The 25,168-nt window shown below is 40.9% G+C and overlaps 1 protein-coding gene across 1 annotated transcript; it reads left to right on the top strand.

The window, feature by feature from the left end:
* The first annotated feature begins 14,128 nt into the window (after positions 1-14,128).
* psma4 (proteasome 20S subunit alpha 4) lies at positions 14,129-24,475 on the top strand. The gene is made up of 9 exons (XM_083793427.1): positions 14,129-14,189; positions 14,615-14,643; positions 15,630-15,672; positions 16,348-16,510; positions 18,006-18,083; positions 18,444-18,532; positions 18,686-18,816; positions 20,005-20,128; positions 23,820-24,475. Exons 2-9 carry the CDS (start codon positions 14,641-14,643, stop codon positions 23,972-23,974), a joined length of 786 nt encoding a protein of 261 aa, XP_083649553.1. The 5' UTR covers positions 14,129-14,189; positions 14,615-14,640; the 3' UTR covers positions 23,975-24,475.
* The last annotated feature ends 693 nt before the right edge of the window (positions 24,476-25,168 follow it).

A 25,168-nucleotide genomic window follows, 5' to 3' on the forward strand; every position in this document is an offset into this window, starting at 1 on the left:
CTTCTCTCTCTCTCTCTCTCTCTCTCTCTCTCTCTCTCTCTCTCTCTCTCTCTCTCTCTCTCTCTCTCTCTCTCCCCGATTCATTGCAGCTGCAGGTGGCTCTCTGACCCTACAGAGTTTAAAGGCAGCAACAGCACAGCCTGTTTAATCTCTGACTTGGGTGACAAATACAATTGTTTAATTGAAGTTACAGTATTCATGTTCTTCTTGTTTAGATGCTAAGGCATACCACTATACAACATGACATACTATAGTAGGGGTGTAATGATATAGTAACTGCATCGACAAATCGATTTTAATTTCAAGAATCGAAGTATATCGAAATGAGAACGGCAACATCGACTTTGTATCATATCGTTTTGCAATACAAATAATCGGTATCGAATCGTTTTGCTATGCTGCAAATAATCGATTGTATTAATACTACATTTTTGTGTGTGGGTTTTTAGCAATTTTTAGAAGAAAAAAATTAAAGAGGGATTAAATTACTTAGTTTAAAATAATGTCTATGTATTTTAAATAGTTACTGTATCGATTTCAAATCAGTGAATCGGATCGGATCGTCACAATGAACCAATATCGTCCACGTATCGTATCGTCAACCATGTATCGTGATAACGTATCGTATCACTGTTAAAATGTATCGTTACACCCCTACATACATTTGGCAGACATGTGTATAGCCTACACATCAAATCAGTTTATCCTACTTAAAGATCAGATGTGATTACATTACATATTAATAGATACTATAAACAAGTGGTATTTGTGTACAAGGTTATAAGCTGGAATGAATTTATAGACGTAACTGAGAAAGAAATAATGATCACAAGAAAACCAAAGTCAATTAAGACTTAGCAAATCAGTGTCATGGTATCGGTATGAATATATTAGTAGGGCTGGGTGCAATATAACCGCAATACCGCCATACTGCGGTTGTGCACTCCCGGTCTGGCCCACGGGAGGAGGCAGGCCAATGAGGAGGCAGGCCACCGGAAATCCTTCCGGTGGCCTGCCTCCTCATTGGACTGCAACTGCAGGTGACACACCTGATGTCTCACCTCACCTGCACATGAGACATCACACTTGCAGGTTTGTCACTTAATCAATGATGAAACTGCCAATTACAGCTAAACAAATAAAGAAAATCAGTATGATATGTTACATTAGCCGATCTACAATCTCACACACATCAGCCATTTTATCCAAGGCGCTTTCCATAGATTGTGCATTACATTCACACACACATTCATACACCAATGGCGGCAGAAACCATGCAAGGCACCAACCAGCACATCAGGAGCAATTATGCGGGGTTCAGTGTCTTGCTCAAGTTAATTTCGACTCTAACTCTGGAGGAGCAACCACCTGACGATTAATTCTCAAAAAATAATTGTAACATATAAATCAAAATTACAATTCAGTTTTTCTTTTGGGCTTTGTAAACAGAAAATCAAATCAAAATCTAAATTTAACTATAGCGGAAATGTCTGATCTCCAAGCTCACAACGGCTCCCGCATTGCTTTTAGATGTGCAAAATATACGCTATTTTTTTAAACATTTGGAAATGTATGAAAATGTCTCAACAGATACATTAATTCAGGTGAAGGGAAACGATTATTTCAAATAATTGTGACTATTTCAAATAATTGCGATTAGGTGATTCCGTAATAATTGTCTCATGTCAGAGGAGTTATAGAATTAGATCCATCACCGCCCGGTCTGCACGCCACCAATGCAGCTTCCAATGCACAACTACACCTAAACCACTGACCAGAATAAATTATTTTCTAAGTTTCAAGCCACCATCAACCACCATCATTATCATGATATTCCATGGTAACTTTTATCCACCTCTATGGATGTGCATATGCACGTGTATGCATGTGTGTGTAACTGTGTATCTGTATGTTGTGTTTCTTCAGTGTGTGTCACTACATTGCCGTAAGTATCTTACAATGTGGTGTTATTTGAGACGAGACTTTACAGAGAAGCATTTTAATTTAATTGAACTGTCAGTGGTAGGTCAGTGCTTCTCTCCTGTGTGAATTCTCTGGTGGGTTTTGAGACTACCTTGAAGGCTGAACTGTTTTCCACACTGGTCACAGTGATAGGGCTTCTCTCCTGTGTGAATTCTCTGGTGGATTTTGAGATTACCCCTCTGGTTGAACATCATCCCACACTGCTCACAGTGGTAAGGCTTCTGTCCTGTGTGGATTAGCTGGTGTTGTTTAAGAATACGGCTCTCTCTAAACTGTTTTCCACACTGATCACAGTGGTGGGGCTTCTCTCCTGTGTGAATTCTCCGGTGGGTTTTGAGACTACTGCTGTGGCTGAACCTAATCCCACACTGGTCACAGTGGTAGGGCTTCTCTCCTGTGTGAATTTTCTGGTGATCTTTTAGACTACTGTTCTGGCTGAATCTTATCCCACACTGCTCACAGTGGTAGGGCTTCTCGCCTGTGTGAATTCTCTGGTGTGTTTTTAGATTAATGCGACTGAACTGTTTTCCACATTCGTCACAGTGGTAGGGCTTCTCTCCTGTGTGAATTCTGTAGTGGGTTTTGAGATTACCCCTCCGGTTGAACATCATCCCACACTGCTCACAGTGGTAGGGCTTCTCGCCTGTGTGAATACTCTGGTGTTTTTTTAGATTACTGCTCAGGCTGAACTGTTTTCCACACTCGACACAGTGGTAGGGCTTCTGTCCTGTGTGGATTATCTGGTGTTGTTTGAGAATACTGCTCTCTCTAAACTGTTTTCCACACTGATCACAGTGGTGGGGCTTCTCTCCTGTGTGAATTTTCTGGTGATCTTTTAGACTACTGTTCTGGCTGAATCTTATCCCACACTGCTCACAGTGGTAGGGCTTCTGTCCTGTGTGGATTCTCTGGTGTTGTTTGAGACTACTGCTGTGGCTGAACCTAATCCCACACTGGTCACAGTGGTAGGGCTTCTCTCCTGTATGAATTCTCTGGTGGGTTTTGAGACTACTGCTGTGGCCGAACCTAATCCCACACTGGTCACAGTGGTAGGGCTTCTCTCCTGTGTGAATTTTCTGGTGATCTTTTAGATTACTGTTCTGGCTGAATCTTATCCCACACTGCTCACAGTGGTAGGGCTTCTGTCCTGTGTGGATTCTCTGGTGGGTTTTGAGACTACTACTCAGGCTGAACTGTTTTCCACACTGATCACAGTGGTAGGGCTTCTCTCCTGTGTGAATTCTCTGGTGTTCTTTGAGAATACTGCCCTTTCTGAACTGTTTTCCACACTGATCACAGTGGTGGGGCTTCTCTCCTGTGTGAATTATCTGGTGGGTTTTGAGACTACTACTCAGGCTGAACTGTTTTCCACACTGATCACAGTGGTAGGGCTTCTCGTGAATTCTCTGGTGGGTTTTGAGACTACTGCCCTTGCTGAACCGTTTCCCACACTGGTCACAGTGGTAGGGCTTCTGTCCTGTGTGAATTCTCTGCAGATGACTCTTACTGTCGTAGGTACGTTTCTTCAATGGTAGTTGAGCAGGAAAGACTTCTGAATGAAGAGTGAGATTTAAAAAGCAAGATGTTAAGCTGTGTTGTTTTATCCACTGATTATTCTAAATATAAAGGCATCTCACTACCGTACTACTTTCTATATAAATACGCTGCCACCTTTTTGCTTGATCAGCTTGAAGAGCTGATCATGTATCAGGCAGCTCATACTTCATATCTAGTATAAATATAGCTATTTGTATTTGTTGATGGCACGCTGCATGTATTAATGTGCTAATATATGCTCTGTTGATTAATTGAATACATAAGACCACAATAGGAACAAGTTCTTATAGGACTTTTTGTGTGATCCTTTTAGCCCTAATGTGTTACTGTGTGATCCTTTTAGCCCTAATGTGTTACTGTGTGATCCTTTTAGCCCTAATGTGTTACTGTGTGATCCGTTTAGCCCTGATGTGTTACTGTGTGATCCTTTTAGCCCTAATGTGTTACTGTGTGATCCTTTTAGCCCTGATGTGTTACTGTGTGATCCTTTTAGCCCTAATGTGTTACTGTGTGATCCTTTTAGCCCTAATGTGTTACTGTGTGATCCTTTTAGCCCTAATGTGTTACTGTGTGATCCTTTTAGCCCTGATGTGTTACTGTGTGATCCTTTTAGCCCTGATGTGTTACTGTGTGATCCTTTTAGCCCTAATGTGTTACTGTGTGATCCTTTTAGCCCTAATTTGTTACTGTGTGATCCGTTTAGCCCTAATGTGTTACTGTGTGATCCTTTTAGCCCTAATGTGTTACTGTGTGATCCTTTTAGCCCTAATGTGTTACTGTGTGATCCTTTTAGCCCTAATGTGTTACTGTGTGATCCTTTTATCCCTAATGTGTTACTGTGTGATCCTTTTAGCCCTAATGTGTTACTGTGTGATCCGTTTAGCCCTAATGTGTTACTGTGTGATCCTTTTAGCCCTAATGTGTTACTGTGTGATCCGTTTAGCCCTAATGTGTTACTGTGTGATCCTTTTAGCCCTAATGTGTTACTGTGTGTTACTGTGTGATCCTTTTAGCCCTAATGTGTTACTGTGTGTTAATGTGTGTTAATGTGTTACTGTGTGATCCGTTTAGCCCTAATGTGTTACTGTGTGATCATTTTAGCCCTGATGTGTTACTGTGTGATCCGTTTAGCCCTAATGTGTTACTGTGTGATCCTTTTAGCCCTAATGTGTTACTGTGTGATCCGTTTAGCCCTAATGTGTTACTGTGTGATCCTTTTAGCCCTAATGTGTTACTGTGTGATCCTTTTAGCCCTAATGTGTTACTGTGTGATCCTACTGTGTGATCCTTTTAGCCCTAATGTGTTACTGTGTGATCCGTTTAGCCCTAATGTGTTACTGTGTGATCCTTTTAGCCCTAATGTGTTACTGTGTGATCCATTTAGCCCTAATGTGTTACTGTGTGATCCTTTTAGCCCTAATGTGTTACTGTGTGATCCATTTAGCCCTAATGTGTTACTGTGTGATCCTACTGTGTGATCCTTTTAGCCCTAATGTGTTACTGTGTGATCCTTTTAGCCCTAATGTGTTACTGTGTGATCCTTTTAGCCCTAATGTGTTACTGTGTGATCCTTTTAGCCCTAATGTGTTACTGTGTGATCCTTTTAGCCCTAATGTGTTACTGTGTGATCCTTTTAGCCCTAATGTGTTACTGTGTGATCCTTTTAGCCCTAATGTGTTACTGTGTGATCCTTGTAGCCCTAATGTGTTACTGTGTGATCCTTTTAGCCCTAATGTGTTACTGTGTGATCCTTTTAGCCCTAATGTGTTACTGTGTGATCCTTTTAGCCCTAATGTGTTACTGTGTGATCCTTTTAGCCCTAATGTGTTACTGTGTGATCCTTTTAGCCCTAATGTGTTACTGTGTGATCCTTTTAGCCCTAATGTGTTACTGTGTGATCCTTTTAGCCCTAATGTGTTACTGTGTGATCCTTTTAGCCCTAATGTGTTACTGTGTGATCCTTTTAGCCCTAATGTGTTACTGTGTGATCCTTTTAGCCCTAATGTGTTACTGTGTGATCCTTTTAGCCCTAATGTGTTACTGTGTGATCCTTTTAGCCCTAATGTGTTACTGTGCCTGTAAAATAACACATCTTGTGGATGATGTGGCGCCTGAAATGTGTAATTTGTTTGCATTTGCGTGCAGCGCGGTTAGCCTTATTGGACTGGTTACTAATAATTTATGTCATTAACTAGTCTTAACTAGTATAAAAGGAAGGCTGCAGTTAGATCAGTTTGGCATGCTTCAACAAGCAGATTACACCCAGGGGAGAGCTGCCATTTAAATGAGAGGGAGAGGCAGAGGGAGGGAGAGAGAGAGAGAGAGGATGCTTATTAAATATATATATTTATATTTTTATCCCACAATTTTGTAACCCATTTTTCACCCCTGTGTCAATCATCTAATGTGATCCTGGGCTCTACACACCCTCCACCAACCTAGTCCCCATATATGGGGGACAAGGGGAGAGCACCGGACTTGAACTCATGCTTCCTTCATGCCTGAGTGTCCAAGTTGCTCCTTTACACCTGACAGGGGGGAGTTTCCCTGGTTGGACGTAGCGCGTGGAAGGAACACGTTATTCCAACCAGTTCCTTTCCCCTCCATCAGGCGCCCCGGCTAGCCAGGGGGAGGCAGTTTAGTGACCAGGATTACTGCATGTTTTTTGTGAGGGTACCTACCCTAGGGGACACGGGGAGAACATGCAAACTCCACACAGAAAGGCCTTTTCGCCAACCCCGCCTTCGGGTATGGGCACTGATGACGCGGAGGAGGAAACACGCCGCCAGCACCCACAGCGTCCCGAGCGGGAATCGAACCCAGGACCTTCTAGCTGTGAGGCGACAGCACTATACCAACTGTGCCACCGTGCCCAATATATAGCTAGGAGGCATTATTGTCCCAGCTGCTGCAGTGTACTCTACGTTCAGTAGTGGAAAAGTTAAAAAGAAAAAACTAGAATATATTACCTATTGCTAGTTACTTTAAAAATAATAAGTAATATTATTACTTTACATATTACTCCCTGCCAAAAGTTACTTTAGTTAACTTTTTTTTTCTCGCCCCCAGTAATTGCATCTGTTGTCCCCATAAGTGTCACACACATGCACTACCCAGTTTGTTCTGGACGGTTTAAGGCCCGCCCTTCCATAATAATAATAATAATCAACTTTAATTATACGCTTTTCGAAAACAATGTTTACAAAGTGCTTTACGGTGTCAAAGGATAACCAACAACAATCAAATGAAAATGCATAAATATAGACAGTGTAAGACAATAATAGAACCGAAGCATAGCCTATACAGTAGGCCTATAGGCTACATACAAATGAGCAACATGATTAATCTAAGGAAAGGCTTTAGTGTACAAATATGTTTTCAAATGTGATTTGAACGTTGGCACTGAGTTAGCTAGCCTTAGAGCGAGAGGTATATAGGTCATTCCAGAGTCTGGGTGCCCGGGCAGCAAAAGCCTGGTTGCCCATTGTGACCAGGCGATACGTAATACGTTAATTTAGTTACTTTCCATCACTGCGTTTGACATACTCATTATTGATTGAATTCTTAATTACCATGTGGTATACAGTCAGACATTAAAGCTAAAAGGATAACACAAACAAGTCCTGGGAACTTGTTTCCACTGTGGTCCTTGACCTATACGCACTGTGGACAGAGAAGTCAGAGAGGATAAAAACAGCACACACCTATTCTGCGTAACTTTATCACAGGCTGCAGCATTGCTTGCTGGTAGCTCTCTCGCTGGTAGCTCTCTCGCTGGTCCTCCTCTGACGCAGCTGAAATGCTCTTTGACGACATCTCTCTTTTAAAACCCAGAAATAGTTCATCTTCGGTCCATTTTGATAGCCGACATTTGAGGCCCCGTTTCACCGTCTGGGACCTGACTTTACTTGCTGACATTTTATGATCTTGAGTTCAGTTCAAGAACACTGGTAATGACTTGATAAACACTAACAGTATATAGGTCTACTCCTCTTCTCTGCTTCCTGGCGAAAGAAAACCTCTTAGATCCACACAGGACAGAACAGGCCTTATCAGGACCTATTCTATTTAATGTTTACTCTATGAACCACCCCTGGTCCAGCATTCCCCGTCACATGGGTTCATGCATACAAATCAATACTGAAAAGTAACTAGAACTTTTAAAGGGATATTTCACTTTGCACTTTTGGGGGTCATTTTATCGTCTACTTTGTTGTGTTTTCAAGTTGCTCAATTCAGTATTTAGATATTATATGTGCATTTTAACAGACTCACTTAAAGGGATAGTTCAGCTTAAGCTGTATGAAATACTTGCCATTAATATAGTGGCTGCAACTGTATTAATTGATTGCCGGAGTCCCGTGGTGGGAGTTCTGCTCTGGTTTTGGTGAGATATTAAGTAGTTCCGGTCATTTTGTGGGGGGGCACTGGGGCCACACAGTAAAAGTAAATTAATCCACATTGTATTTGTATTGTTGACCTATTTCTAAAATATTAATGGAACTCTCGTTCATGTTTTACCCCTCTATCACACACACACACACACACACACACACATGGGTCAACTCAACAGAGCAAGATCTAAAAGTGAGGAAGGCACTTGCATGGAGGGCCCTGAATGGCATGGCCAGTGCATGGAACTCCAACCTCCCCCGACAAAAAACAAACTCAGCTTCTTCTACGCGGCGGTAGAATCTGTTCTCCTATATGGCAGTGAATGCTGGACCCTGAAGCCAACTCTGCAGAAGGCTCTAGACGTGGTGCTACACCAGAATGTTACGTGGAGTGCTCAACATCAGCAAGAGTATTTACCAACGGGGATCTGTATGCCGGAATATTCAGGGTGAGCGACAAAATAGCAGCCATGAGAATGAGACTCGCAGGACACTGCCAAAGACACCAGGAGCTGCCAGCCAGCAAATTGGTGCTGCGGGAACCAACACATGGGCACCGGTCACAAGGACGTCCCATACTAACATATGTGGATGTACTCAAGAAAGATGCAGGAGCGCAAAGCACCAACGAGCTGGCCGGATGTATGGAGAACCGGGATGACTGGAGGCGACGATGGAAGGCTCGTCTGAGGACGACCTAGAGAAATGTTGGAAGCGGAAGAACTGTATGGTCGTAATCAACAATCTTTGCCAGACAGTCAAATGAAGCACAGCAGAAACCAGCTCTCATGCAGTCTTAGTCGTGTTTGATCCTTTTCATAATTATGCTATTTTTGCCAATAAAGATAAATAGATAAATCAATCACTAATCAGGGCTTTTCTAACATCTGGGAGAAATGATCTCCCCCTGGGTTAGTGCCAAAGTGTCCTTGAGCAAGTCACCGAACCCCTAAACTGCTCCTTAGCGAGTTGGTGCCTTGCATTGTTTCCTCTGCCGTTGGTGTGTGCTACTGGGTGAATGTAATGCACATTGTATTAAAGCAGTTAGGATGAAAGACGCTATAAAAAATGTACCATTTAACAATTTTAAATGAATTTTCTGTTCCACCCGAGACTCTTTATACGCTGTAAAGGTCCATGTATACTAGCAATTCAATTCAATGGGGTGCGTCTGAGCACGAAAACAGCATGGTTGTTTTTCACCACCTGTGCGCAACCTAACACACACACAAACACACACGCACATATTAACTGTATATATGATGATTTCGGGTGTCCCAGTACAGTACAGTGACAGACAGTACAGTACAGTAAAGTAGAGGGTACACACACACACGGAGTTGCACCACTCACTTCACACGGGTGTGATTTTCAAACTCTCCCTGAGTGATTGTAATCTGTGCCTCTAATGTCTTGGTACAGTGGGCAAGTGCCTTGGTTAGCAAGTGTAGCTCAGTTTCTACATGTACCTCATTTTGTGTGCAATGGCTGCACAATCTGGCTGCTCTTGGTGTCGCCAAATCTGCCTATGTCGGCCTTTCTCGATCGCAATACTGTGCGTTCACTGTATCTGTATACTCTGTACATAAATAAGCCATGAGGCGCGTGAGGCAGCTTGATGTAAAAGTAGGTGGACATGACGCTAGTATGTCGCAGGGACTTACCCCCAATCCAACCCTTGATGCCGAGGGCCAAGCAGGGATCATGAGGCACTGGGTCACATTTTCCAGTCCTTGGTATGACCCGGCCAGTGATCGAACCCCGACCTCCCAGTCGGACACTCTCTAACCACAAGGCCACCGCATGAGCTGGTCACTTAGTTAACGTTTTTTGTTAGTTTTGGATCTCTATATCGCTGTAAGTCAACAGTGTGTCAATGTAGAAGAGATGTAATGATCTGTAGCTTCATCTAGTGACACAATGGACTTTGGAATGTCACTCTCTGTCACACACTGTCTCTGTTTGACTGAACTGATAAGAAACTAGAAAAAGTGCTCTTATATATATAAATATATATATATATATATTATATATATATATATATAATTGAAAATGAGCTTGGGAATGCCCTTCAACGGTACAGCAAATTTAAATAGAATATATTTTTATAAAGTATTCTTTGCATTTGAAAATCTATCTAACTAAAAGTTGAATTAAATGATAGAGGTTAATTGGGAAGATTGCCTGTGTCTCACCGTTAGCTGGTGTTACCATAGGATTAACCAGCCAGTGTTCCAGGGGCCCGTACATGACATAACAAACATGTTTGGGTTAATATTAATAATAGGCTCAGTTTGTTCTCTAGGTGTCTATACTGCAGGTACCGTGATCTGTGTGCATGCTAGATCATAGCCACATGGAAGAGGTGGGTTTTGAGTGTGTTTTTTAAGGTTATAGGATAATAGATGTGGGATTTATTTACACAATCAAGAAGAGGTGGTAGAAGTAGTCAAACGCAGACTAGTTAATGTATCAATACCACAATGTAGAAATAATGTTACAAGTAAAAGGCCTATATTCATAATTTTACTAAAGTAACAGTACAAATTTGTTCTAAATTTGAACTTGTCCAAAACTCTCTCAACCTCAGATCAGATTCTTGGCTGCACTATGTTGTGCCCCCATCAAAATCTGAGGCTGGGAAAAAAAAGCCTTACTTATTTCGGACCCTGGTCTTGGAATGACGACTCAAACTGGCTGCTGCATGTGTCTGTGATTCCCCTAGTGAGCTTCAAAAGGATTGCCATGGGAACACTTCCCAAACATTGCTCCTGCTTTGATTTATAGCAAATGTTCTCTTGCTTTTTAGTTTACTAGCTAATTTTGTTGCTTAGTTTTTATTTATTAGTCTTTATTGGTTGCGTTACTAGACGTTCCTGTTCTACCCTTTGATTTTCTTCGGTAGTGGGTTCTGTATTTATGAGCATTGTATGTTTGTCCTGTTTTTTTGTTGTGTATTTATTGTTACTGGCAGAGCTGTGTCACTTATTTTGCCTCTTCTCTTGGCCAGTTCACACTTGTAAAAGAGACTTCAGTCTCAATGTGGTTTTTACTGGTTAAATGGTTAAATTACAAAAAGGTGTCTTGGCATTAAAATACAGTATAGCCTATAGGCCTACTTACAATACCAAATTAAAAGTATAATTATACAGAACGTCCCATTTTGCATCTCTTGTCAACATTCTTTTTAAATAGCGAACTATAAGCTCTCAAAAACTTTGCGTCACAATGCGTTGTGATTGGTTGTAAAAGTATAAAAATCTCCCTTATTTAATTGGCGGGGCTCCAGACACTTTGACAAAACACTTTGACAGGCTGAAATGGCTTAGGGTCCAACGTCGACTACAGCAGTACATACAGCATCTTGCAATGGGTCTGGTCCACAAGATTCGATACACCACCAAGATACCCATTTGTAGGCTACCTGTCTAAATACTTCCTTAATGTTAACGAAGTCCACACCCACAACACCAGAGGTAGTGCAACAAACCATGTGCAACCCAGATTAGGCACAAACAAGGGACTCATTTATTTTCGTTCCTATGCCACCAAAATGTGGAACGCCCTACCAACAGTCATTAAGACATGCAAATCCCTTGACTCCTTCAAAACCTCTCTCAAAGGGCACCTACGGACGGCTGCAATTCGAAACTGGCCCCTGTGGAATCTGATCCATTTAGGATGGGAATAGAAAGTTTCTGCAGAGTAATATAGTAAGTGAGTGGCGACACTAGCTCCCATTGTAACAATGGAATGCGGAAGTGCTCATTCTATGTCAATGGGATAGTTCCAAAGTTTGTAACTATAGCCCATAGGCACCCGCTTTGCAGCGAGATCAAAGCATGTCGCCACTCTTTAATAAAACTGAAATATGTCACATACAGGGTCAGGCCATATGAGAGGGGACCCTCACCACTGGGGGTGGGTTTTGTAAATAGTATACAGCAGAAATAATTTGTACAGTAGGTGGCGGTATGACACCCAAAAGGTGGAAATCTGCCATTAAACCGAGAGAGGAAGAAGACCTCTCCTAGACGCTAGGGGGCGCTGTGTAGTGGTTGTAGTCTGTGTGTGTGTTTAACAGTGGTGGTGAAGTAGACAGGCAGCCAGTGTTGCCATGTCCGCTTATTATACTCGAATTTGTACTTCTTTTTCTGTAAAGTTGCCTTCTAAAGTCTAAAATGTAAGTGTAATCAATCAGTGTCAGTGATGCTCACACATTTCCACATCAAGAACCCCCAGCCTAGATTAATGCATTTGTCCAAGCAGTCAAGGACCCTACAAATATTGTGTGCCTGCTGCAGTGTTGTTTTTGGCAGCAATTTTAGTTTTAGTCACAGTCTCTTCAATAGTTTTCATTTAGTTTCAGTCACATTTTAGTCACCTGTAATGTTTTAGTGTTAGTCTATTATTATTATACGTTTTTGTAACCCATTTTTCACAGTCTAGTTTTAGTCGAGTAAATATCATAATATTTTAGTCGACAGTTGATTCAGTCGACTAAAATGTATTTTGGCGGGCCTTGATGCCTGGCTGATTTTACACACGTGCTGTGACACATTGTGAGCTTGTAGATCGGCTATTTTCAGCATGCAACCATGAAGTGTAAAATGACTAAATGAGTTATAGGCTACTGATCTCTTGTCCACAGTCCCTTCCTAACATTTTAGTGTAGTATTTATTTGTTGACAAAATTGTCAGTAGGCCTATTTAGTCTTAGTTTTAGTCTTTTCATTTAGTTTACATGTAGTTTTCGTCACTGAAAAAAGGTAGTCGAAGATCATTTTTCGTCACAGTTTTAGTCGACGAAAACAACACTGGCCTGCTGTGCCTTGGTCATGGGACCCCCGGCCATACCATACCGTACCGTACCGTACCGTACCGTACCGTACCGTACCATATGGCACAAGCACAAACAAGGGACTAAATTCTATCCGCTCCTATGACACCAAAATGTGGAACGCCCTTAAGACATGCAAATCCCTTGACTCCTTAATCAAAACCGCTCTCAAAGGGCACAAAACTGGCCCCCGTAAAATCTGAATTCCCCACCCATGCACCCGGCCACCCCTTTTCCCCCAGGCTATATGTTTTTTAAGTGGTGCAACCACTTCTATATCCAGCATGCAATGTCCGTGTACCTGTTTGTGATGTAGGCCTACCTGTGTGAGCACGAGTGGTGTGCGCATGCGTGAAATTGGAACGAGAGAAGTATGTGACATGGCTGCCACCTGCTGGACGCAAACGATACAGAGAAGAAATTGGAACGATACAGAGAAGAAATTGGAATGATACAAATTGGAACGATACAGAGAACCAATAGATGGGAGTTGCACCACTTGGTTCACTGGTGTGATTTTTTCCCCTCTGTGATGATTTCCTGTTTATTCATACTTCTCTAAATGTTATGATGAATTGAAAATGGTGGGCCCCTATTGTAAACAAGTGTAATGCTTTAGGTGTTGTGTAGTCCATTCACAGTTAACAGTTTTTGTATTGAGTTGTGCTTGAAATGTACTGCAATTCTTCAAACTATTCAAACTAAATAAATGCCATACTTACAATCAATACAATTTTCACCAGTGAGGGGGATAACTTTGTAATATGCTATTGGCTGTTTGTATACTTTTTGGGAAAAAATAATAATAATAGCCTACTCCTGTGGAAAGGCTATATTATTTTACTTATATTGACCCTATAAACAATTTAGAATTATTCAGTATATATGTAGGCTAAGGTTTTGCCCACTCAAATGGTACCTCGTCAGATAATCCCTACATATCCTACAACAACTTCTGTGAACAGACTTCACTGTAGTAGCTTTTCATAAATTATATTTGTACTTAGGCTGTCTGCTGTCATGAAAGTTTATAGTTAGAGAAATTCAAAGTCCAGCCGTCTGCTGTCCAGCCTCTCCCACCCCTCACTGGGGAAAATTCTGGTAGGAAAACAGAAACGGGGTGAGTTGTCTTGTTACCCCGGCATATAGGCCTACCATTTGTGTTGTAAAACTTTTTTTCCCCAAGATTTTGTTGTTGTTGTTGAAAATAGCAGATCTACAATCTCTCACAACACGTCGTAATAAAAGTTGTAGATCGCCGGCTATTTTGCCTAATATTATAGTCACTTCTTTTGGGCTTGTTTTTATAGATCTGGCTGCTTGTTTCTCTCACACAATCTGGCAACACATCAGCATCAGCAGCAGCAGCAGTAGCAGTAGCACCAAACAGATCAGAAAGTGGACTACTTGTCAAGGTATGCTAACGATGCTAACGCGTGTTCAGTTTAATTAATGCGTTCATTAACAGTCTTGGTATGAATTAAACTCGCATCGGAGTTCTAGAAACGCACGAGTCATAATTGGTCGCCGTTGGAACACAAATCTGTCGTTATTTTCATTCAGTTCAATGAGATGCTAACATGTTAGCATTCATGTGCAGATATTGCAGATTCATTCTGCTAGCCTCGGTGTGTTAGCTGTTGTTAGCTCTCATCTAGATCAAGATATTTTAATGAGATATTAATGTGTCATTATTGATCTGATATGCTTCCTAGTGTATGATTGATTACACAATCTGTTCTTAAATCGTGAGTGTTAATGTAACACAATATATAAAAATGGTCCCTTCAGGTTCATTTGTAACTCTTGTCAATAACTTGTGTTTTGTTTTTTTTGACAGGATTGAGACTCGGCACTGAAGACAAAATGGTTCGTTTATACATTCATTAATATCAAATATTATTTATTCATAACAATTACAATCTTACCGCTGTTTGCTTTCAATGTGTATTATTTTGCCATTGTGGTTAGTTATTTTACTCAAGTAGTAGCTAGCTACTGTACTCGAGTACAGTTTCGAGGTTCTGTTTTTGAGACAACTTGTTTAATAAAACACTTACATTTACATCTCAGAGGCAAATCTTGTACTTTTTTACTATACTGCGATTATTTGACAGCTTCAGTTTCTAGTTACTATCAGGGCTTAAAGTTCTCAGTCCTGGGGACGGATTTCAGTCCTGAGGATTTCATAGGGGTTATTTAATGATCAGTGCAGATTTGCAAAAATAAATTTTCAGTCTTGGGATTCTTTTTGGCTTTAAGCCCTGTACTATGCAGATTTAGGTTATTAATACAAAACATGCATATGCATACATTTCTACCCGGCATCAGTCTCCCCCTTTACCAGCTGCAATAAAGTGATGAACACATTAATGCATAATAACGAGTACTTTTGCTACTGTAAGTATATTTTGACAAATTGGACAATACTTTGGTACTTGATTCTAATGTTGAACACAGGACCATAGAGATTAAAATGGGGTGCATTTTGCTTCCCAAAACGCAGTTTATAGTTAAGGGACGCAATAAAACAACGACCTCTGCATCCACGGGATGCACTACTGTACTGTTTTATTCTAGTTTATTTTGCTAGCTTTAGTTATAATAATCATTTAGTCTTCTGTTTTCTACATGAATATAACCACATTATAACCATATAAAATGAAATGGAAGTTAAAATTGTAAAAAGAAAGTCAAAATATGACGTAGTTGAAGTGGGACTCATAAAATGTCCCTGGGACTCATTTCTAAAAGACCACCCCTGCATCCCGGAACTCATTACATTGAAAACCTATTTGCATCACTGGTACTCCTTTTAACCACTGTTGCTAGTAACTAACTGATGGTTCTTTTAGTCTCGCAGATATGATTCCAGAACAACCATTTTCTCCCCTGAAGGTAAGCGCTTTATTGATCCCAGTGAGATGACCAGGATTTAGTCTAATGACAGCAACACATGATCAGAATGAGATGACATAAACTATAGGGCGGGCCCGTCATGATAATGGCATTTTATTTCATAAATGTATGATCAATCAATTTAGTTTTAACTTTTTCCATTGAACGCTGGGTCATGCAAATTACATTTCTGTTTGGCTTTTTTTTTGGCTTTTTAAGCAAATTCAATTGTACGTATTCACAACTTAAAAATACAAAAATTATTGACAATGACAGAAACCATTCATCAAAAATAAGTACTATGTACTATTCATTTGTAATTAAAATAGTGGAAATAGGATCTACAAGCTCATAATGCAACGTGTTGTGAGCTGAGCTTGTAGATCAGCTATGTCCACTATTTCTTTGCCTAATGTTTTAAAATAAATTGTATGTTTTTTTTTTTTTATACTTAAAAAAATAGCGACGGGGATGCCCAATTGCCCATCTAATTTCGGCAAAAAAAAAAGACTGTTTCGATTATTTATTACTTCTTTCCCAAGACGTGTACAGACGTCCTGGGCACAAATTGTGTTACCATGGACACGATTATGAATGATACAAAATAATCACGATTATGTACTAATTGTCGGCAGGCCTAATGATCACGTCATCTTATGCTTATTAATTTCCCAGGGCGTTTATACCAGGTGGAATATGCCATGGAGGCCATTGGTCACGCTGGAACATGTCTGGGGATTCTGGCCAACGACGGCGTCCTCTTAGCCGCGGAGAGACGCAACATCCACAAACTTCTGGACGAAGTGTTCTTCTCTGAAAAGATCTACAAGCTGAATGAGTAAGACCCGAACCCCCACCCTTTATACCCAGCAGGTATAAAGATCTACAAGCTGAAAGAGTAAGACCCGAACCCCCACCCTTTATACCCAGCAGGTACAAAGATCTACAAGCTGAATGAGTAAGACCCGAACCCCCACCCTTTATACCCAGCAGGTATAAAGATCTACAAGCTGAAAGAGTAAGACCCGAACCCCCACCCTTTATACCCAGCAGGTACAAAGATCTACAAGCTGAATGAGTAAGACCCGAACCCCCACCCTTTATACCCAGCAGGTACAAAGATCTACAAGCTGAATGAGTAAGACCCGAACCCCCACCCTTTATACCCAGCAGGTATAAAGATCTACAAGCTGAATGAGTAAGACCTGGACCTCCACCCTTTATACCCAGCAGGCCCTGAGGCACTAGTCCATCAGTGTTGTTTTTGTCGACTAAAACTAAGACGAAAAATGTCCCGTCGACTACCTTTTTTTTCCACTGACAAACTAAATGAAAACTAAGCTATGATGACTAAAACTAAGACTAAATATACGGACAATTTAGTCAACAAATAAAAACTAGACTAAAACGTTAGGAAGGGACTATAGTCCCAGTATAAGTCATTTTACACTTGGTTGCATGCTGAAAATAGACGATCTACAATCTCACAACGCGTCACGACGTGTTGTGAGCTTGTAGATCGGCTATTTTCAGCAAGTGATTCATTACGACGGCATCAAGGCCAGACAAAATGCATTCGACCAAATCCGCCTTAGACTTCGTCGACTAAAATCTTATGATATTTAGTCGACTAAATCTAGACTAACACTAAGACATTACTGGTGACTAAAACTAAAGAAACTATTCAAAACACTAAGACTAAAATAAAAATTTGCTGCCAAAAACGACACTGCTGTCCATTCAGTCACTTTATACCCAGCGTGTATGTGGGACGTGTACACATAGACATCAAATGGGGCTTCAGCCCCTGCCCTTTTACCCATCTGTAAAACAACTGCCCTCTCCAGACCACGAATGCAGCATTTACTACATGGTGAAAGAAATGCAAATGCCAATCCTTTAGTTTCCATGCCATGCCGGAAGGCAGCATTCAGGAGAATTGCTCCCCCCCCCCCCCCATGCTCACACCATGTCACAACATATTGATCAGCTGTTTTTGCTATTCGATGTAAAACGAGTATTAAAGTGCTTGAGATTTTTTACAAACATAATTCTTACAACTAAATAGTAAGACTAAAATGCCAATGGTGAAAAAATCATTTTTAATTTCATAGTACCGGTACATAAAACAAAGGTTATGTAAAGCAAAATTGTAATAATGTCATTGGCCCTATTATTTTTGCAGAGCCATTAAAAGTACATTTAGTTAGTAGATCATATTATTCACACTGTGGCAAAAGACTACTACTTCAACATGGCTTGTGAAGTTATCCTCTTGTCAGATCTGAATATTGTCACTCATACTTTATCTCCTTGTGCTTATTTCAATTCAGAGACATGGCTTGCAGCGTTGCTGGAATTACATCAGATGCCAACGTGCTCACAAACGAGCTACGACTAATTGCACAGAGGTAAGACTTAACCCATTTTGGGGGTGGGAACCCCTTTTGGTGTTAGCATTATGCTATGCTTTAGCTATTGAAAAATAGCAGATCTACAAGCTCATAGCGCGCCACCGAGTGGCGCGCTACGAGCTTGTAGGTCTGCTATTGCACCACTCGGTTCACACGGGTGTGATTTTTATTTAACATTTGCTTCTACATTAATTGATTGTTTGGCTTTGTGTGAGACAAGGTGGATATGAGTTACTGAGGTATGGATGGACACATTAAGTTTGCTGAACCACTTGGATAAGCATTTGCATCTCTATCCATATCACCTTGTCAGAAAACCTGAACAATTAACCAATCACTTAAATCGTCTGTCGACAGATATTTGTTGCAGTATGAGGAACCAATCCCCTGTGAGCAGTTGGTAACAGCTCTGTGTGACATCAAACAAGCCTACACACAGTTTGGAGGTAATTTCTGATCAGTGTTTGGGTGTCTTTTATGTCAAAAGACCCCCAGTGTGATATGCATTAGGCCACAAACCCCCATTTGTTTTATGTTCCTGGACTCCAGTCTTAAGGTCCCCGCCGTTTAAAGTATAGTCTTGTGTTTTGTGTTGCCAGGTAAGCGGCCGTTCGGTGTGTCTCTGCTGTACATGGGTTGGGACAAACATTACGGATTCCAGCTTTACCAGAGTGACCCCAGTGGGAACTATGGAGGCTGGAAGGCCACCTGCATCGGCAACAACAGTGCTGTGAGTTCTGCTGAGATGCACCCTGTTTCATTCACATTGATTTATAAGCTACAGTAGATTGGACATGATGGTAACTAATGTCTATTTACAACGCACTTTAGTGACAGTGACATTTAGTGACATCCCCATTGGATTTACACACTCACCCTTAACCATTTAAGCCCTATTTTCTGGTGAAAATGGCCAATATACAAGCTTACAAGTTACAACACATGCCTGTAGAGCCTGTAGATGTGATATTTTATGAATTTATTTTGGCTATAATGACAATGCCCAAATTAGTGACACCACCAGATGCAATACTGTAATCATCATAAACAAACTAAAAGTTAGAATGTGGAATTTAGGAAAAGTTTCAGTATTTGATCTTTGATTTGTTGGCTTCTGCACTTCAATAATAATCATATAATTGGTGTGCAGATTTTCAGTTAAACAGGGCTGTTCCTACTCACTCTTTAATTCTAATTTTATTTATATAAAATTAGGTTATTCTATTTAATATATTTGGAATTGAGAGATTCACTTTCACTTTTTTTGTCCATGTTGCACTGAGAAAACTGTTTTCTTCGTCCTTTTTTTCAAACTTGACTACGGTAGCGGTGGTCTCAAAAACATAAGGGAAACTTTGACAGGGAAAGACTCGCTCACTGTATAGAAAAATAAGTAAAACTTTTTCTAAGACTGAGACTTAGAAGAATATTCTTTCATGTTAAAATAAAAGATATAGATCAAAATGTGCTCAGTTTGGGCTATTTTTGGGGTGTTCATTTCAGTAAATAATAATAACATCCCTAGCATCAGACTACAGTGTCCATGCTGAAGCAGGACTTCAATGAATAATAATAATATAAATTGTTGTGCGTCAGGCTGCCGTGTCCATGACGAAGCAGGACTTCAATGAATAATAATATAAATTGTTGTGCGTCAGGCTGCCGTGTCCATGCTGAAGCAGGACTTCAATAAATAATAATAATATAAATTGTTGTGCGTCAGGCTGCCTTGTCCATGCTGAAGCAGGACTTCAATAAATAATAATAATATTAATTGTTGTGCGTCAGGCTGCCGTGTCCATGCTGAAGCAGGACTTCAATAAATAATAATAATATTAATTGTTGTGCGTCAGGCTGCCGTGTCCATGCTGAAGCAGGACTTCAATAAATAATAATAATATTAATTGTTGTGCGTCAGGCTGCCGTGTCCATGCTGAAGCAGGACTTCAAAGAAGGGGAGATGACGTTGTCGTCAGCACTGGCCCTGGCTGTCAAAGTCCTCAACAAGACCATGGACGTCAGCAAGCTGTCAGCAGAGAAAGGTGAGCATGGATTTTTTTTTAATATATACCGTATATATTTTGTTTTTATTTTCAGTTTTTCACAAAATACCCACCTGCCCACGGATGGATTAATGTTCTCAGTCGCCAGACATTTGGATTTGGAATGTCTTCTATGGAAGCATTGAGAGCTAGACCATAGGCTGTTTACGGTTATTCCTTTAAGCATTTGTGGTGGTCAAACGAGCAATAATATGTTCAGAAGCATTTTCCATTCAATGTTAATAGTCTCGGATATACTTTTGTAGAAAAGCAAAGGTTAAAGGTGCAGTGAAATGAAAAAGACGTTTTTCACACTTTTAGACCATATCCGTGGTCATCATATAGGCATACCTAACAATGGATGCCAATTATTTTTGAAAATTCTCTTTTCTGTGTTTTTATATCAAAGGTCCATAAAAACGATTGCATTATTTATTTATTAAAACGAAAACGTGCTGCGTGATAACGTGTAGAGATACACATCGATAAAAGCCAATAAAAATGAAGCTCACCCGTTTAATTCCCCATATTTGCGCCTCCGTCCATCACAGCTGCTACTGATACTCCGTTTTTATTTCCATTCCAGATAACATCCAGACGGTGTATTACTCGGTTTCAACTTAATCATCACGCTAAAATATGTATCCGAAAACATTATAGGGTAGAAATAAGCCACATAACAGTAAACTGGTTGTGCTGGCCGACCATAATGATTTATAAACAAACAACACCACGCTGTTGTGCATAGCATAGCTAACGTCCCTAGCTACCGTCCCATCGCCTGAAGGGATGCGACGCTCTGATTGGTTCAGAAACTTCAGACCGGTGTTTCATGTTGAAACACCATTTTCATGTTGTTCACCATTTCCGTTTCACTGCGCCTTTAAAGCCCCTCACTATGTGATTTATTTTTCACCTGGTTGGTGGTATGTAGAAGTATTACATATTGTGTTAATTTTGTAGGAATCCGCACTAGAGGGGGAGATTCTAAAAATGTCTTCTACAGTTTTCTGAAAAAGCTATGTTTCTATGTTTTCTATGTCATTTAAAAAAATCACACCCGTGTGAACTGAGTGGTGCAACTACACATTTATTGTTATAGTTACTGTACTGTAAGGTATTTGTAAAATTTGCCTCAAGTTGTAAAACATTAGAACCAGGAAAGCATCTGTGTCATTTTACATTTTTGGTTAAGTACTCTAGTCTGTGCATGAATTTCAAGGTTTCTCAACAGTGTCACTTGAAGGTCTCACACACACACGTGCGTGCACGCACGCACGCACATACCGCGGTCATGCACGCACGCAGCATTGATGTGTGTTGCTACGACGCAGCATTGTGTTGCTTTGCTACGTGCTATACACACACACACGTGCGATACCGCATGCACGCAGCGCACGCAGCATTGATGTGTGTTTTATTTGTGGATATAAATTATATATTTCCCCTCAAATATCTTAGTTTTACCAACATTGTTAATGTGAAATAGTTTCAAGATGCTTATTTATTTAAATTGTGATAATTGCTATAGCTATTGGAGCTCTGATGGTCCCACCGTCCCAGACAGAAAGGGGACGTAAAGAGGAAATTAATATGCCCGGGTAGAAGGCATCATGACTGGGGGTGACTGGGAGGAGTGACTGGTGTTAACATCGCGGATCGTCTGACTCTGCCAAAACGGAACAGTTACCCTTTAAAAAAAACACCTCCATTCAGTTTCATTGTAACTGAGATTTTCAATCATAATTCATAATTTTTTAATACCGTATTTAGCTATAACGAGCGCAAATGTTCGATGCTAATTGACAATGCTACTGTGCTACTACCATAGAGCGCAGGGGAAAAATGGCTACTCTCAGCCGCACAAGAGGAGATTAGACCCCATCCCTCCCAGAGAAAATCCCATAGCCTGGAAGGACGATCGGCCTGGCTCGGCCAATGATTGAACGACTCGTTCGAGTGACTTTGAATTGAATTGAATTGACTGGTGGGTCCGTGCCATAGAGTATGGTCCGTACGGGAGATCCTATAGTTTACAGGACCGAAATGAACGAATCATTTTAGTGAACGAACGAACGACCGATCCGTTCACTGAAAAGAACGAAAGTTCCCACCACTACCGCGTTCATGCACGGCACTACACACACACGTGCGTGCGCACACCACTGATGCACGCATGCGCACACCACTGGTGCTCACTGATACATACATACATACAGGTACATGCATACACAGGTACACGGACATTGCGGCTTGTAGGAGTGGTTACACCACTCAAAAAATAGCAGACCTATGAGCTTGTAGATCTGCTATTTTTCAATAGCTAAAGCATAACATAATGCTAACACCAAAAGGGGTTACCGCCCAAAATGGGTTAAGTAACTAATTTCGCAGTTGCGTAGAAATTGAATCATACATTCTGTGGTCTTGTCTGGGGAAAGAACAGAATGATGTATAACCAGCAGTAAAATGTATTGACTGAGACTCTCTTACAAGTAGGCACCAGCTAAGATGCAGAATATTTCACAGATTCCATGGACGACACACAGCAGGACAATACACAGAAAGACAGTGGCCAGACAGTGGCCTTGTGGTTAGAGTGTCCGCCCTGAAACCGGGTCATACCAAAGACTGTAAAAATGGGACCCAGTGCCTCCCTGCTTGGCACTCGGCATCAAAGGGTTGGATTGGGGGCGGTCAAATCAACTAATCAAATGATTCCCGAGCGCGGCACGGCTGCAGCTCACCGCTCCTTGGCTGCGGCTCACCGCTTCAAGAGATGGGGTCAAATGCGGGGAACAAATTTCACTGCGGTAACGTGTGTGACAAATTGTACGACGTTGACTTTGAGTGTAATCATAACTTCACATTGTACACTTAGTAAATACAAATAGACCACTGAGGCACAAATCAGTCAAAGAGACATAAGACCAGGAGCAGCTATTGATAATATATAAAATATAAGCAAATCCTTTCAAAAACCCTCAGTGAGAGGCACTGAGGGCAGTGTAACTTTGCTTTGGAGATCGTTCCAACAAGCCCACACAGTCCAAAGTAAAAGAGGCTTCTTTTAAGCAACCTCTTGTCCCCAGAGGGTACACGACATGGTGCAAGGATCAAAGGCCGAGTGAGTTGTTGATCAGAACAAACTTAACGCAGGGCAGATTAATGGCTGTATTAAAAGCATACTCCCCCACCCCAGCGATGGAGGCCCCCTCCATTTAGCAAACGGTGTGCATGAACGTACTCGAATCTGACAGGGACAAATGCCACGATTTGTTTAGTGTTTTAGTCTGAGATGAAAGAGGGTTGAAAGGATGATATTTATTTAAGTATTTTATTTAGTGCTCTTGTGTGGAACATTGATGTGTACTGCGCAGTTGAACATGATGAAACAGTGAGGCGGGGGGGGGGGGGGGGGGGGGGCAATTTCATATATTTTTGGGGGTCCTTGACATGAAAATGTTTGAGAACCACTGAAGTGAGCAACGCACACGTTGTTGCCTGGATAGAAACATAGGGTTTTTCAGAAAACTGTCAAGGATTTTTAGAAGACCTTTTGTAGAATCGTCCTCGGGTCTAAATGGGTTTTTTAAACACCGAAAGGCGTTCCCCGTCCAGAATAGGGGTTAAAAAAGAAGAAAGAAATTCCAAAAACAACACTTGCTTTGTGTCGCCATGTTGTGTCCAGTGGAGATCGCCACGCTGACCAGGGAAGACGGCAAGACCAAGATCAAGGTGCTGAAACAGAAGGAGGTGGAGGAGCTGATCAAGAGGCACGAGGCGGAGGAGGCCAAGTCCGAGAAGGAAAAGAAGGAGAAGGAGCAGAAGGAGAAGGACAAATGAGGAGGAGCACATGTGTATTTATGGGCTCCATTTTCCTCAAAGCTAAACCCTCTTTATCCCTAAACTTCTTCGCCTTTTCTTTTTTACTATTTTGCTAAACATTTTTGAATCGTTAAAATGGCCAGTCTAACAAGCTCACAACGTGTCAATGTAGATTGGCTTAGTTGAACTATTCAAAAATATTTTTCAAAATGGTAAAAGAAAAGAAAAAAAAGGCAAAGAAGTTTAGGGATAAAGGGGGTTTAGCGGTGACGCAAATAGAGTCCATAGTCTTCAACTTCTTCTACTTTTGGTTTGTTGCAGTTCAGTTCGTTCAACCAAACCTCGGCTCCACAAACTTTTTTGGATTTTGTCTTCATTTGAAAATGGGTGAATGTTTTGTCGAAGCGGATGGATGTGGTCTCTGCCGTTTTTACTTTTCATCCTCGGGATTCACCAAACCCTGTAATAAATAAATATGTCGTTTTTGTTCTTTTTCATTAAAATATTGGAATGAATTCATATTGTTTTTGCTATCCTTTTATTCCGGGATCAGAGTCCATAAGCCAAAGTCATGAGGACTGAATCTCGAGGGGCTTTATCCTCTAGTCTGGTGACATTTAAAAATGAATTAACCCATTTTGGGCAGGAAACCCTTTTGGTGTGAGCATTATATTATGCTTTATCTATTGAAAAATAGCAGATCTACAAGCTCATAGCGTGCCAGCGAGACCTTGTAGGTCTTCTATTTTTGAAAAAAGAAGAAACATAGCTTTTTCAGAAAACTCTAGAATCTGATCTCGGGTCAAAATGGGTTAAGTGTGTGTGTGTGTTGCAAAGCAGGGGTTCTCAACGTTTTTAGGCTGGGGACCCCCGGAAATGCTTTGGCCATGTCTCGCGAAATGATTTCTGTAAAGGTACAGTATTTACAGTATGTTCTGTACACTGTACAGGACCCACCCTGAGTTCATGTGCTTTTCTCATGCTAGGCCATTTTTATATTGGATGGATGCATTTGATAGCAGTATGGACATTTGGATCACGCTCAACAAAGGGAGGAATATATATATATCTATATCCAGAGGGTACATTTAACCCATTCTGACCTGAGATCATATTCAAAAAAATTCTTCTACATCCTGACAGTTTTCATTCTGACCTGAGATCAGATTCTAAAAATGTCTTCCATGTCAGTCACTCTTCGACTTTTCAAAA

Source organism: Protomyctophum parallelum, assembly GCF_964188405.1.
Source record: "Protomyctophum parallelum genome assembly, chromosome: 2".
In the NCBI taxonomy this organism is placed as follows: Eukaryota; Metazoa; Chordata; class Actinopteri; order Myctophiformes; family Myctophidae; genus Protomyctophum; species Protomyctophum parallelum.